The 15230-nt window shown below is 47.9% G+C and overlaps 1 protein-coding gene across 1 annotated transcript in view; it reads left to right on the forward strand.

Annotated features, from left to right (window-relative positions):
• The window catches only part of SMG1 (SMG1 nonsense mediated mRNA decay associated PI3K related kinase), a 1471505-nt gene that overhangs the window by 918572 nt on the left and 537703 nt on the right, over positions 1–15230 (forward strand). Inside the window, exons 38-41 of the mRNA XM_085628855.1 lie at positions 9274–9428; positions 9532–9754; positions 11385–11631; positions 11848–12077. Coding sequence (XP_085484981.1) covers positions 9274–9428; positions 9532–9754; positions 11385–11631; positions 11848–12077 — 855 coding nt within the window. The remainder of the gene's footprint in view (positions 1–9273; positions 9429–9531; positions 9755–11384; positions 11632–11847; positions 12078–15230) is intronic.

The raw sequence follows: 15230 nt of genomic DNA on the forward strand, positions 1-15230 counted from the left end.
GCGGCCGCAAACTTCCGCCTTTCGTCCCTTTCGTGGCCAAGGAAGGGGCGCCTCCTCACGTCCGCCTACCCACCGGCCGCAGAACCAACCTGCACGCGGACGTGGATTCCGCCGAGGCGGTACTGGAGGACAACGTGCCGGTCAGTCCACATTCACCCCAGCAGCATCCGCCTCAAAGCCCTCCTAGTCCGAGCTTTCACCATCACCTGCTCCACTGGCGATCCATCACATCGGACAGGTGGGTGCTGCAAATCGTACGAAGGGGCTACTCCCTCCCCTTCGAGATGACACCTCCAGCCATGCCACCGCAGTGCCACCGTATGTCTGGGGATCACTTGAATCTTCTGCGGGAGGAAGTTACGGCCCTCTTGGCCAAAGAGGCCGTCGAGCGCGTTCCTGGTCCAGAAGTAGGTCGTGGTTGCTATTCCCTCTACTTTCTGGTTCCCAAGAAGGGCAAAGGGGGCCTACGCCCTATCTTAGACCTCAGGAGCGTCAACGCCTTCCTCCGGAAGGAACGGTTCAAGATGCTAACTTTAGCTCAGGTTCTGGCTGCCCTCGACCCTGGAGACTGGATGGTAGCGTTGGACTTGCAGGACGCCTATTTTCACATCCCCGTCCTGCCGGCCCACCGGCGTTACCTGCGGTTCACGGTGGGTCAGGAGCACTTTCAGTTCACCGTGCTCCCCTTCGGCCTCACCAGTGCCCCTCGGGTGTTCACGAAAGTGATGGCGGTGGTCGCAGCTCACCTGCGCAGATCAGGGGTTCCAGTCTTCCCCCTATCTCGACGACTGGCTGTTGAAGGCGGGCTCGCCCCAGCAAGTCGTCTCCCACCTCCAGACTACAGCCGACCTCCTGCATTCGCTGGGGTTCTCCATCAGTGTGCCGAAGTCTCACCTGAGTCCCTGCCAGAAGCTCCTCTTTATCGGAGCGGTTCTAGATTCGGTGCAGTTCCGTGCCTATCCTCCGGAACAAGGGGTCCGGGATATTCAGGCTCTGATTCCCATCTTTCGGCCTCTATCCTGGGTTTCGGTCAGGTTGGTGCTGCTCCTTCTGGGGCTGATGGCCTCCTGCATCCTGTTGGTGCATTACGCCAGGTGGCGAAGCGGGCTCTGCAGTGGGAAGTTTCAGTGGGCCCAGCATCGAGGCAACCTGTCCGACCATGTATTGATCTCGGAGGGCACTGCGAAACAGTTGCAGTGGTGGCTCACGGACCGCGATTGGGTCAGGGGCAGATGCCTCTCCCTACCCCAACCGGAGCACGTAGTAGTGACGGATGCGTCCCTCCTGGGATGGGGGGGGCCATATGGGAGAGGCGGAGATCAGAGGCCTCTGGTCTCCGGCGGAGTCTCAACTCCATATCAACTTGTTGGAGCCGAGAGCGATCCGGCTTGCCTTCCTTCTGTCCGGGGAAGTGTCGTGCAGGTGTTCACGGACAACACCACCACCATGTGGTATTGCAACAAACAAGGCGGGGTGGGGTCGTGGACCGTTGGTCAGGAGGCTCTACGCCTCTGGACATGGCTGGAACACCAGGGCATCATCCTGGTGGTTCAACATCTGGCGGGCTCTCTGAACGCCAGAGCAGACGAACTCAGCTGCCGGTGCATGATGGATCACGAATGGCGTCTGAACTCAGACGTGGGGCAAGGTCTCTTTCTGCAGTGGGGAGAGCCTTGGTTAGATCTATTCGCCACCGAAGAGAACGTGCAATGTCAGCAGTTCTGCGCGTTGGAATTTCCAAGGCGGCACTCGCTCGGAGACGCTTTTCGTCGCGAGTGGAGTTGCGGTCTGTTGTACGCCTTTCCGCCTATACCACTTCTGCCCAGAGTGCAGAAGAAGATCAGGCGCGACCGGCCCCAAGTCATCTTAGTGGCTCCAGATTGGGCACGAAGGTACTGGTATCCCGAGCTACTCAGTATGTCAATCGATCCTCCGGTACGACTGCCTCTTCAGGAGGACCTTCTGTTGCAGCAGCAGGGGACGGTCCTCCACCCGAACCTGTCCAGTCTCCACCTCCATGCGTGTAGATTGAGCGGCGACAGTTGATGCCATTTGACTTGCCTCCTGAAGTCTGTAACGTCATTCTGGCAGCCAGGCATCCCTCCACAAAATTGGTATACGCCTGCAAGTGGAACAAATTTGTGGCATGGTGCACAGCAAAGGCTGTGGATCCCCTTTCCGGCACTCTTTCTGAGGTTCTACTCTTTCTTCTTTCTTTGGCCCAGCAGGGCTCTGCTCTGGGCACCTTGAAAGGTTATCTTTCTGCAATCTCTGCTTTCTTACTGCTTCCTGATCAGCCTTCTCTTTTCAAATCCCCTGTTGTTTCGCGTTTTCTTAAAGGCATTACTCACATGTTCCCTCCTGTCCCCTTCGTAATGCCTCAGTGGGATTTGAATCTTGTCTTGACCTTTCTGATGTGCGCTCCCTTTGAGCCTCTTCACAATTGTCCCCTTCGTCTTCTGCCTCTTAAGACTGCTTTCCTGGTAGCTATCACCTCGGCTAGACGGGTGAGTGAGCTCCAGGCTTTGTCATCTAATCCTCCTTTTCTGTTCATCCGGACAAGGTTGTCCTCCGGACTCACCCTTCCTTTCTTCCTAAAGTGGTGACCCCCTTTCACATCGGGCAATCTGTCACATTGTCCACCTTCTTTCCGCCTCCGCATCCATCGAAAGAGGAAGAGAGGCTCCACCGTCTGGACCCCAAACGTGCGCTGTCCTTTTATTTGGACCGCACCAAACAGTTCCGGGTGGACGACCAACTTTTAGTTGGATACGTAGGTGCTAAGAAGGGGAGGGCTGTACACATGCGGACCATCTCACGGTGGGTCGTATTGTGTATAAAGGTTTGTTACTCCTTGGTGAAAAAGGACCCTCCTGTTGGGCTGATAGCCCATTCCACCCGGGCCACAGCAGCGACTACTGCCCTGGGACGGGGAGTTCCCTTGCAGGACATCTGTCAGGCGGCGACGTGGGCCTCACTGCACACGTTTGCCAAGCACTATTGCCTGGACAGCCAAGTCCGGAGAGATGGCTTCTTTGGCCGTTCTGTTCTCCAGGACTTTCTGGTGTGATCTTGGTTCGCAGACCCACCACCGGGGTTGGTATTGCTGGGGTATCTATTCTAAGGTAAGGAATCTAACTAACGTGTTTCTTTCAGATGAACAAGTTACTTACCTTCGGTAACGATGTATCTGTAAGAAACATTAGTTAGATTCCTCACCGACCCACCCATCCTCCCCGTTCTGCGAACTGACATCTAGGGTTAAGGCTATCCCTTTCAGGGCCCTAGTATTTTTTGGCACCAGTGTCGGTATCTTGCATGGCTCTGCGTTCCTGGCGCGGAAAGCTATGTACAAGAACTGACGTCAGCGCGCGAGGGGGGCGTCCAAGTACTCCGACGATGTCATTCCGGCGCACAACGCCAACGACGGTCGCGGAGCCGCAGACGACACCTAGTGACGCGCAAGGGGTATTGCTACAAAAATATTTCCGGATCCAGCCTGACGCCTGGGGATATTCTAAGGTGAGGAATCTAACTAATGTTTCTTACAGATACATCGTTACCGAAGGTAAGTAACTTGTTCATCACTCCTACTTTGCTGCCACGCCTTAATTCCTGAGCAGTAATGTAATAGCACTTGGTAGTTACTCTCAGCTGAGAAATGTTTACTTACACAATGTTGTCCATTAAGATAAATTACGTAAGAACCACTTTGGGCCTTGGTGACATCTGGAACGATCCTCTTACTCTGTCTGATCGAGATTTGTGGAGCTCTCCAGGAGATGCAAAGGCAGTCTGTGATAACTTCTCCTTAAAGCATATTCCCCTACTCTGAGAGCTTATATAGGCAGTCTGATGTTGGGTGAAAGAAAAAAAATACATATACGAGAAGTGTAATTCATTCATCTTTGGAATTTCTTACACAAGCTTATTGGCTACCAGAAATGTGGTGGTGTCTTAAACTGTGTAAGCTATGGGGCTTCCCAAAGGGATATAATACATGTTTATACCTTGGAAAAACAGATTAGACATTTTCTCTGAATGTCACTGAGATTAAATGATTTCTCTGTCTTTTTACCCTGATCAAGTCCTTGGGCCACTCGGCCCGTGCCAGCAAACATACGCTTTTCGCCCCTTTCGTGGCCAAGGAAGGGGCGCCCCGCATGTCCGTCTAGCCACAGGCCGCAGAACCAGACTCAACGCGGCTGTGGGCATGGATTCCGCCGAGGCGGAGCAGGGGGACAGAGAGCCGGTCAGCACACACCTGCCACCGCAGCATCTGCTTCAAAGCCTTCCTAGTCCGACCTTTCAGGCCCATTCAACGCCAGTGGGAGGCAGAGTTCGCCATCACCTGCTCAACTGGCGTACCATCACGTCGGACAGGTGGGTACTCCCTCCCTTCAAGGCGACCCCTCCAGCCATGCCACCGCAGTACCACCGCATGTCGGGGGATCACTTGCAACTTCTGCAGGAGGAAGTTACGGCCCTCTTGGCCAAGGGGGCCATCGAGCGCGTTCCTGGCCCAGAAGTAGGTCGGGGTTGTTACTCCCACTACTTTCTGGTTCCCAAGAAGGGCAAAGGGGGCCTACGTCCTATCTTGGACCTCAGGAGCATCAACGCCTTCCTCTGAAAGGAGAAGTTCAAGATGCTCACCTTAGCTCAGGTTCTGGCTGCCCCTAGACCCTGGAGACTGGATGGTAGCGTTGGACTTGCAGGACGCATATTTCCACATCCCCGTTCTGCCGGCCCGTTCTACCTCCCCAGACAGACTTTAGTGTATTGGGGCAGGGAGGGCTGAAAGGAATGAGACATGCCTAGGGCACACAAGGTGTCCCATGCATAGTCCAGTTCAAACCGGTGCTGGGGCACTCCAGCCCCAGTCCTGGCGCGAAACTGGACAAAGGGAAGGGGGTGTAACCACCCCCCTCCCAGGTCCCACCCATAAGGCGTGACCTAGCAGGCAACCCAGCCCCCCAGATTAGTATAAGTGTGGTAGCTGGGCCTCAGGAGATTAGATTATCCTGAACCTGCAACTTGAACAGAAACTCTAGACCTTCGACATTCGACGAAAGAAGAAGACTGAAGAATCTCCCTTGTGGCCAAGGAGTGGCTACCCTGCGCAAACAGGCACCATCAAGAGACTACCCTTTGCTTTGCTGAAGTTCTACGAGGGACCGACTGCAGGGCCCGACCAGAGCCTTGACTTCCAGACTTCTCCGACCCTGATCCACATCCACAGCCGAGCTGAGATCCGTGGAGGCGACGTGGGACCGGCTACCTGGGAAAAGTGGCTAGTATCTTCCAGCGCAGCTTCTGAGGCACCCTCGAAGTTGTGCACCGGGGATTGAGAAGCCCCAACCCCCATCTGCACCGAAGATCAGCCCCCCACACTCCACGAGTCCTGCGTGGGGCCCTTCTGCATTTTCCTGCTTGCCGCGTCTGTCCGGTTGCTTGCCCGTTGGCTAGTGGCCTCTGTGACGACGCATCCTGAAATCTTCACTGCTGGTTTGGCTCCTCCAGACTGGCTCCCGCTTCCTTGCAAAGGAGAAGCACCCCAGACCTTCCTGGTCTGCACCAGAAGCAAGTCCTCCGTTCTTCGTGGGTTCCGCTTGCCAAGGCTTGGTGAGTCCTAGTTCGACTTCGACGCCGCCGACAGCAAGAGCCTTCGTGGGACAGCTCGCCTCCTGGTCCTGGTCGTCCTCGACGTCTCCTGGTCCCCGTGGCTGCAGCGACAAGCTTCACCTTCACCTGCAATCTTCACGACATCGCCTGGTTCCTTCCTGGTTCCTTCCTGGTTCCACGTGGTCACTGGCTAGTGACCTTAACTCCGTCCCTTCTGCTTGCAGGTATCCTCTCTTCTTGATCCCAGCCCTGGGATCCACCGGACACTCTTCACTGACTGCCTGTCAGCAACTTTCCTTCAAGCATCCATAGAAGTCCACGACGAAACCCGACGCAAGTTCACACCTATGCACCCGCAGTCCGTGGGCTAGGTAACTTGGGTACTTCGGTGCTCACAAGGTTAGTGACTATCCTAGGGTCTAGTTTCCGAGTCTCGACTCTGTAGCTGCTTCAGAAGTGTCCTTAAACTGTTAATTTCTAACTGCTAGTAATTCTATCGACTTTTACGTATTACGCGTGAGTGTTTCCACTCTGCACCTGAATCCCGTGGGCCTCCCACTTCCTAACTGTTGCTAGTGTAGTGTAGCCCCAGCGATTCCCTAGGCCTAGGCCTATCCTATTTCCGTGACAGTGGTCCTTATACCACTTCTTTAGTATATGGTTTGCGTGGCCCCTAGGGCCTAACTGTATTACTTACCTGTATGACTTAATGTATGCTTAAATAAGACTGTGTTGTACTTACCTCTAATCTCATAAAGAGTGCTGAGGGTTTGACTAGAATAAATACACTTTATTTTATATATATATATCTGTTGTGGTGTCCTTTCATTTGGTATTCAAGGGATTATCTATGGTATCACAGCTGGCTTCACATGCCATTCAGAGTTTAGCCTAAGACTGCTCTCGTCCATGCTACCACTAGGATAGCTGGTCTATAAGGTTGACTTTACAACCAATCACCATAAGGGTTGTTTGGACTGATACAAGGTGTACACTAGAACTAGTGACATCATACATCAGGCCAACTTCTCACACCGTTCTCCAGGACTTCCTGGTGTGATCTTGGTTCGCAGACCCACCACCGGGGTTGGTATTGCTGGGGTATCTATTATAAGGTAAGGAATATAACTAACGTGTTTCTTTCAGATGAACTTGTTCATCTGAAAGAAACACGTTAGTTATATTCCTTACCTTCGGTAACGATATGTCTGTAAGAAACATTAGTTAGATTCCTTACCGCCCCACTCCTCCTCCCTGTTCTGCGATCTGATATCTAGGGTTAAGGTCATCCCTTTCAGGGCCCTAGTTTCATGGCACCAGTGCTGGTTTCTTGCATGGCTCTGCGTTCCTGCTCGGAAAGCTATGTACAGAACTGACGATGGTGCACGAGGGTGGCGTCTAAGTACTCCGACGTCATCCCGGCGATCACGACGACGGACGCGGAGCCGCAGACGACACCTAGCGACGCGCAGGGGTACTGCTGATGAAAAATCTTTCCGGATCCAGCCTGACGCCTGGGGATATTCTAAGGTAAGGAATCTAACTAACGTTTCTTACAGTTATATCGTTACCGAAGGTAAGTAACTTGTGCATCAATACGCATGCATACTTAATCACAAAAGCTCATGTATACATGTTTATGTTACAGTGGCCCCAGGGTGTGGATGTCTAAGGTTGTGCATGCTTATTCAACCAGTGGCCATTTTGTTTTAATTTACGGTTCCAAGATGGCATGAAAAATTGCCGCTGCTAGTCCTTAAAAAAAAGAAGAAAAAAAAAGTAAAGAAAGACCGATGCAACTGTGGCAATGGAACAGAGTAAAAAATGTCACACATAACAAGGATTACTTGAATTAAAATACAATAAGTTGGAAGGGGCGAAGGAAGCCAAGGACAAGCTTTGGGTTTTAGGTCAGTGCGAAGAGTGCAGCTGTGAGGGGTGAAACAGCACATGCAGAAATGAAAGAACACCGGCACACTCACAAAGCGTTGAAAGTAAAAGAAAAGAAGTTTTCTGATGTGAAGTTGTGGAAGTATACAAGTCTAGAAAATGGTTAAGAATCGAGACAAAAACAAAAAGAGTGGGTGTAAGCCATTTAATACAATACAAGCAAATGTTATTGACAAGAAATGCAACTGATAGTAAGAAGTGGGCTGATTCAAATTTGACTGGCACTATTGGTATTTTCCACAAAAATTGTTTTGACAACAGTGCTATATGTGGTCTGAAGGCAAAACTTAAGAGTCGACAGATGGTCGAGGGGATTTTAGGATGGACTTTATTGTAGAAACTGTAATAGAGAGAAAGGTAGGTCTGTGGGGAGGCATCATGGAGAGTTGGGTAAAAGGTTTAGCCAGTGTGTGGTCTCATTCAGGCATAAGTGGCAATAGAGCCAATGTTCAAATGGGCCCTCTTATATGTGCACCATAAACTCATGGTGCCAGTTACTGTGTATCCCATAAGGTTCTTTATAGTGGTTGATATATCATTCCCTAGTTTACATCGATTATGTTATTTTACTATTTGACTTCATGGGCAGAATTTCGGGTTGACCCCTAAGATTTTGTCTCCCATGGAACCTTAGCAGAATTTGACTATCAGCATGGATTTTGGGGATTATCTTAATTGGAGAGGTATCTTTCATTCTGGGGAAAAGCACACTTTAAAAGAACATGCCCTCCAGCTGCAGAAAACATATATCTTTGGGAACCCTCCTGACTTAATACAGAAGAGACAGGAATTTATAGGGGTCCGCCCCTTAAATAAACAAAGCTTGTCAGTAGTATGACCACTGCCTCAATAGCCTTCCATAAATTCCCTTCTCTAGTCTGCCCTTCACTCCCATCTAGCCACTAGTACATGTTGCTGATTGCCCAGGTGATAGGATTCCTTGCTTCAATAAATGTTGGATAATGTTGGCAGTACCTCAAGTACTGTGGGCAGTGTATTGGCTATCTTATACATGGTAGGGCGTACAACCTCTAAATGAAGCATGACAGTGCTATGACAGTTTCCTCAGATTTCTCTAAATTCTTTCAGTCAATATCGTAGGGGAAAGCAGTGGGAAATCAAGCAGAGAAACATCTGTTCAAATGCCACACAGTCACTCACCATTTGTGATTGTTGCTGGGGTGCTCAATACATTGCATATGGTAGTAACCACAAATGTGCCTAGATGAGTCCCTAAATGCCTTATGGATGCCTTGGCAGCAAGTGAGATTGGAACCATTGCTCTCTTGTCCTGGGGTAACTGAATTTCAGACTTGCTTTCCCACAAAAAAGTTGTACTACTGTGTGGTCATGTTAGTCAAGCCATATCTGGTGGCATGTGTGACATGACAGAGGTGATCAATCCACCAAAGTTGAAACTGGTGGGATGAGAGGTGCTTGAAGTAGCATTTCCAAAGACTTTTTCAAATCCATTATCCTCCTGACACACAGCATGTGCTATCTGCAGAGCTGCATCCCAGAACATTCTTTGCATAGTAAGAAGTGATCAGGACACTCACTCTTAGCCATTGACCCCACACCTTTTCATCTCCTGACTATTGTAGAAGACATTTCTGAGTTTCCTCTTATGTAGCATAGTTGTAATTGGGAATTTCTCAGTATGAATGTGTCTTATAAATTATGGTGTCTCCTTTTATGTAGGTTCAAATGTTGGTGGCTGAGCTGCGAAGGGTCACTGTTCTATGGGATGAACTTTGGTTGGGAGTCCTCTTACAACAACACATGTATGTGCTTAGACGAATCCAGCAACTAGAAGATGAAGTGAAGCGAGTGCAAAATAACACCACTCTTCGCAAGTATGCATTGGAGTATTGCTTACTTCTGATTACTACATCACTTTCAAAAGGTAGCACTTTATATTTGGATGAAATACCAGACCTTTCTTTCTTTTTGTCTTAGAGAAGAGAAGATTGCCATTATGCGTGAGAAGCACACAGCACTAATGAAACCCATTGTGTTTGCTTTGGAACATGTATGTAGCATTACTACTGCTCCGGCAGAAACTCCGCATGAAAAATGGTTTCAGGACAATTATGGAGATGCCATTGAAAATGCTCTGGAAAAACTACGTAATCCTTCAAATCCTGCAAACCCTGGAAATAGTTGGATGCCATTTAAGCAGGTTTGTAAAATCAGCGTTTTAACCATACATAGCAAACTTGTTCCTTCCTTGAGTGTGCTAAGATGGCACATACATGGATCAATGTAGTAAATTCTAGTATGTTGTTTATTGCACTCTAAGATTGTTACACATACATGATGCCAGTGGTAAATTGCTGGTAACAAATTGTGCCTATTTACTGAAACACCTTAAGAAAAATTGTTTATAAAACTATTGTAACATAAATGATTGAAATTGTTTGAAGAGGTGTGAATCAAAAAATGCTATGCGTTTGTCGATGGGTTCCAGTCACATGCAGTTCCCATTAACATGTATAAAGATTATTTTTTTTTTTTTAAAAGAAGTGAAACTTGTATTAATTTCAGTTCAATTAAATAGACTAAGATAACAAAGTAGGTATTCCTTGTTGACTGCAAGTGACCAGTGAAACAGAACAATAGAACCCAATGTTAGTACCGGCTCAATCATTATGTAAATGAATGGTCAGCCAATAAAGTTAACACGTCAATTTTTGTCGTCAACTTCTCTACCCCAGTTAATGATTCATTATAGAGTCTAAGTAAAGACAGAAAGATGATGGTAGCATCACCTATACTTGATGGTTACTAGCTTGTAATTGCTTGAGATGTACTTCAGACAAATCAAAATCGGAGAATGATTGCTATTTCTTTAAATACTCAAATGAGAGCTGCTTCAAAACTTGTTAGACACCTACTTTATTGTCTTTGTACATTTAATTGAACTCCAATTAATAAACGTTTTACTTGTTTCAAAGTAAATTTTTCCTTTGTATATGTTCTTGGGGGTTAGCACATTCTGGCTCCCCTAACCAAAAGGATTTAATTTTCCATTGTTTTTTTCCTTCCAAGATTACTCAGATTTCCAGGAATACTGGGTTGCCCTTTGTTCTTTAATAGTTTGCAACATGTGACTGAGCAGTGATCCTCACTGTGGGGGATGGAGGGGCCGTTATATGGCTAAGCCAGCCAAAATGGCAGACACAACATAGAGGAGCCCCTGCACTCCTGTCATCTGTAGGAATCTGCCATCTAATCTGCTCTGGTGGCGCATTAGCGCGGTGAATGGGACCCCTAGGCTGTATTGATTATTGTGGCCGGCCAAGATGCCCTTGGATCCTTTGACACCTCTCCCTGGGCTCCTGTTCTTGGCCTTGTGATCCTGGGCTAGTGCTAGGCCCTTAGATTGACAGGTCACAAGTTGCAGATGTGGCCAACCCAGCTCCAGCAGCAGACCGAGCGGTTAGTGTTTGTCCTCCACTGTCTTTGGTCTCGATTGGCTGACTGAAGAGAGGGCCCTCCCATCACCTGCTCAGTTATCTCCTTGATTTGCTCCTCCCACTCTGCTAAACTAGAAGTGAGAGTTCCTTTGGTTACACAGATTCAACTCACCCTTACTAGATGTTGGCTTGAAACAAGTGCCTAAAAGATCTACTTGTGAAGTAAATCTATTAAATGATTCACAAACATTTTAGACCGCATTATCATTGAAATAAGTGTTTTATTCAGTTTAACTTGCTATATTTACTATTTGCTTTTGGAACATGTAAATTAATAGTGAATTTATTCTACATAACCTTCTATATTGTATCTTTATTTTTCCACTATAATAGATCATGTTAAGTTTACAACAAAGAGCACAAAAACGTGCAAGCTATCTTTTGCGTCTTGAAGAAATTAGTCCACGCTTGGCTACAATGGTTACTACTGAGATTGCTCTTCCAGGAGAGGTGTCTGCTAAAGACACAATCACAATTCACAGTGTGGGGAATATCATAACTATCCTTCCTACAAAAACTAAGCCCAAAAAGTTACTGTTCATGGGATCAGATGGAAAAAACTATCCATACCTATTTAAAGGTAAGAACTTGCCACCATCCAAATTCTGAATTTGTTTAAAATTTTCGTTACAAATATTTCTTTAAACCTCGATTTAGATGGGCCCTAATTATATTGATACCTTGTATGATGAACTTTATCCTTAAAATTCGACTGCCTTACCTTTGTTTCAAACGTACTGGGAAATATGGTGAAAGGATCTAGTGGATGCTAAATAAATACATTTTAACATCACAGGGCTTGAAGATTTACATTTGGATGAGAGAATAATGCAGTTCCTGTCTATTGTGAACACTATGTTTGCTACAATCAATTGTCAAGAGACACCCCACTTTCATGCGAGGCACTATTCGGTGACACCACTAGGCACAAGATCAGGCCTTATTCAGTGGGTGGATGGAGCAACTCCTTTATTTGGATTGTACAAGCGATGGCAGCAGAGGGAAGCGGCGTTACAAGCTCAAAAGGTAATCCTTTTTGTTTTTCTGTTAAAATGTAATGCTCAGTTTACACAGACAAAAACGCAAGCTTTTTCAAAGTGGTCAACAGCTATGGTAGATGAAGCGTAGTGCCTCCAAAAACCTAATTGACCATCAAAACATGTAGATGTCTTTATCTACTTTATTTCTGATCCCCCCCTTTACTTTGGAAATGTTAAAGATGGTAAGCCTTCCCAATTACTTTGAGTTGAGAAAAAAATCTTTCCAAGCATTAATTAATTTTTGTTTGTCAACAAAAGCAAATTACTTTGGTGTACGAAGAGACAGAGAAGTATTGTTAGTATAATGGAATGATGCATACAATGAGGTTAAGGGAATGCCATATAACTATTTCTCTGTTCTCAGTAACAAGGCCTAATGTTCTATCTTGCATACTCAGTTGAGCTGTGTTGAAACGTGTTTGTTACCATAAACACAGTTCAAGGAGATTGGAAGGCGATTTATTTATGGTAATTGGTCTGTTGCTTTCTTTGTTACATTGCTAATGATATATGGTTCCTACGAATTAAATAGGACTGTATCTGGACAACATGAACTTCAGAATATGGGGACTCAGTTCACACACATCCTTAGGAGATGTTCACCCAATTCCTAGCTAGGCCACAGTTCCCCATCTGAACCCCCTAACCTTGCCAGAGTACCAGATGGTATGAGCAACCTCACAGGAAATTGTGGAAACAGATCTACCCTTTTGTTGTTACTTTAGCATGCCCAAAGTAAAATGTATGAAAAATAAGACAATGGCTTTTCAGACATTTATTGAAATAATTGTGTTTGAAGCATATGAGCTGCAGATTACACACTTGTGCATAGATCGCCATCTGGTGTTGGGCCCGGATGTTTGCAGTTGTTTTTCCTCTTGGAAAGTCTTTGGAAGTCATGAGGTCGGTGACTCCTCCTTTGGATCGTATTGCGCATGGGCTTCGGCTCCATCCTCAGATTGTTTTTTTCCGCCATCGGGCTTGGATGTGATCTTCGCGCTCCGGTTCCGAACAGGTTTCCAGTTCAGTCGACGCGCAATCCTCACCCCAATTCGTGGTATTGTTTTGATCGCGATCTCCACACTCGACACGGCTCTCATCGATCAACACCTTCGATTCCAGTCGTCGACGCCGGCCTTCGGGCCTACCCAAGCTCCGGTCCTGGCTCATGGAAAGGACTCCCTTCAAGAAGTGCCCTCGATGTGGGTCCAAATTCCCCCACACCGATCTCCACGAAGTATGTAAACTCTGCCTCTCCCCTGAACACGAGGCTCGAGACTGCGTGCACATCCTTTCAGTCCAAGAAAACGGTTCAAGACCGAAGAGCAAGAAGGACCATGGCGCACTCGTCGACTCATTGGGGTTCAACCATTTACTCCAGAGGGCGGCACACTACCACGGGGTAAATCTCCATACCGACCCCGTGGAGGAGGATTTCCTCCTCGATACTTTAGACACCACACATAGGGCCACCTCCATACTGCCCATGCTCAAAGGAGTTGTAAAACATGCGCCAGAGGTCTTTAAAGACCCATTCAGAGCCAGCGTTATTAACCCGCGCATTGACAAAAAATACAAAGCCGCCCCTACAGATCCCTCCTACATCAGAGGGCCAGCAACCCTAGATTCCCTGGTAGTATCCACAGCACGGAAGAGGGCCAACTCCCAGACGTCAGGCGATGCACCACCACCTGACAAAGAGTCAAAACTCTTGGACGCATCCGGCAAGCGCACTGCATCACAAGCTGCCAACATATGGCGTATCGCCAATACGCAAGCGTTACTGGCTAGATATGACAGGGCTCATTATGACGAGTTAGAAGCCATAATGCAACATCTCCCTGACAAATACAAAAACAGGGCAAACAAGTTAATTCAGGAGGGTAAAATCATCACGAATACCTCCATCCGTTGTGCCCTAGATGCAGCAGACACCACCTCCAGGACCATCAATATTGGCGTCGTCCGCCGCCGCCATGCCTGGCTCAGGATCTCAGGATTTAAACCAGAAGTGCAAGCTTCCATCCTGAACCATCCCTTTGACCAGGAACATCTGTTCGGCACAAAAGTGGATGAGGCCCTAGAAAAAATGAAAAAAAGACACCGACACGGCGAAATCTATGGGAGCCTTACAATCACACCCTCCCAGGCGTTCCTTTCACCGTTCCTCCTTTCGGAGCACATCCATAGGCTACTCCTCTGATACCGCTTCCATGTCATACAAAGCTCCTACCCAATCCACCTTCACAAGGGGTTACCAAAGAGGCGGCTACAGGGGCAACAATAATAAAGGCAGAGGCAAAACAAACACCGCCCGCTCTGCCCCCACACCTGCCCAATGACTTCCCTCCACTCCCCCCAGACCATCCCACTCCGGTCAGGTGCAGACTCCAAAATTTCCTTCATGTCTGGACTACCATCACCTCAGACAATTGGATGATACAAATAATTTGGTCAGGCTACTGCCTAGAGCTAATGTCTACCCCCCCCAAAACATTCCACCCAGACAACGCCTAATGTCACAGGAACATCTAGCATTACTAAAGCAGGAGGTAATCTCCCTCCTACAAAAAGGGGCGATAGAACACGTTCCTACCAACCAACGAAATCTGGGGGTTTACTTCCCCTGCTCTCCCAAAACGACTTCCTGGCCACTTTAGACCTAAAGGACGCTTACTTCCACATTCCTGTACACCACGCTCACAGGAAGTTCCTCAGATTCGTGGTGGACAACCAACACTACCAATTCAAGGTACTCCCATTCGGAGTCACAACAGCACCACGGGTATTCACCAAGTGCCTAGCAGTCGTGGCAGCACACCTCAGGAGACAACACATCCATGTCTTCCCATACCTAGACAACTGGCTAATAAAAGCCAGCTCATACAACCAGTGTGTACAACACACGCATGCCACTATCCAACTACTTCACCAACTGGGCTTCACGGTAAACCACGCAAAGTCCCACCTGCAACCGTCCCACGTACAACAATACCTCGGGGCCACCATAGACACCTCGAAAGTCCCTACCCCAGTCTGGCCAGGATCAGAAGCATTCAGGCTCTACCCGCAAAATTTATAGCACAACACTCCCTTCCAGCTCGAGTGTTTATGCAACTAATCGGGATGATGGCCTCTT

This window comes from Triturus cristatus, chromosome 10 (genome assembly GCF_964204655.1).
Source record: "Triturus cristatus chromosome 10, aTriCri1.1, whole genome shotgun sequence".
NCBI classification, from domain to species: Eukaryota; Metazoa; Chordata; class Amphibia; order Caudata; family Salamandridae; genus Triturus; species Triturus cristatus.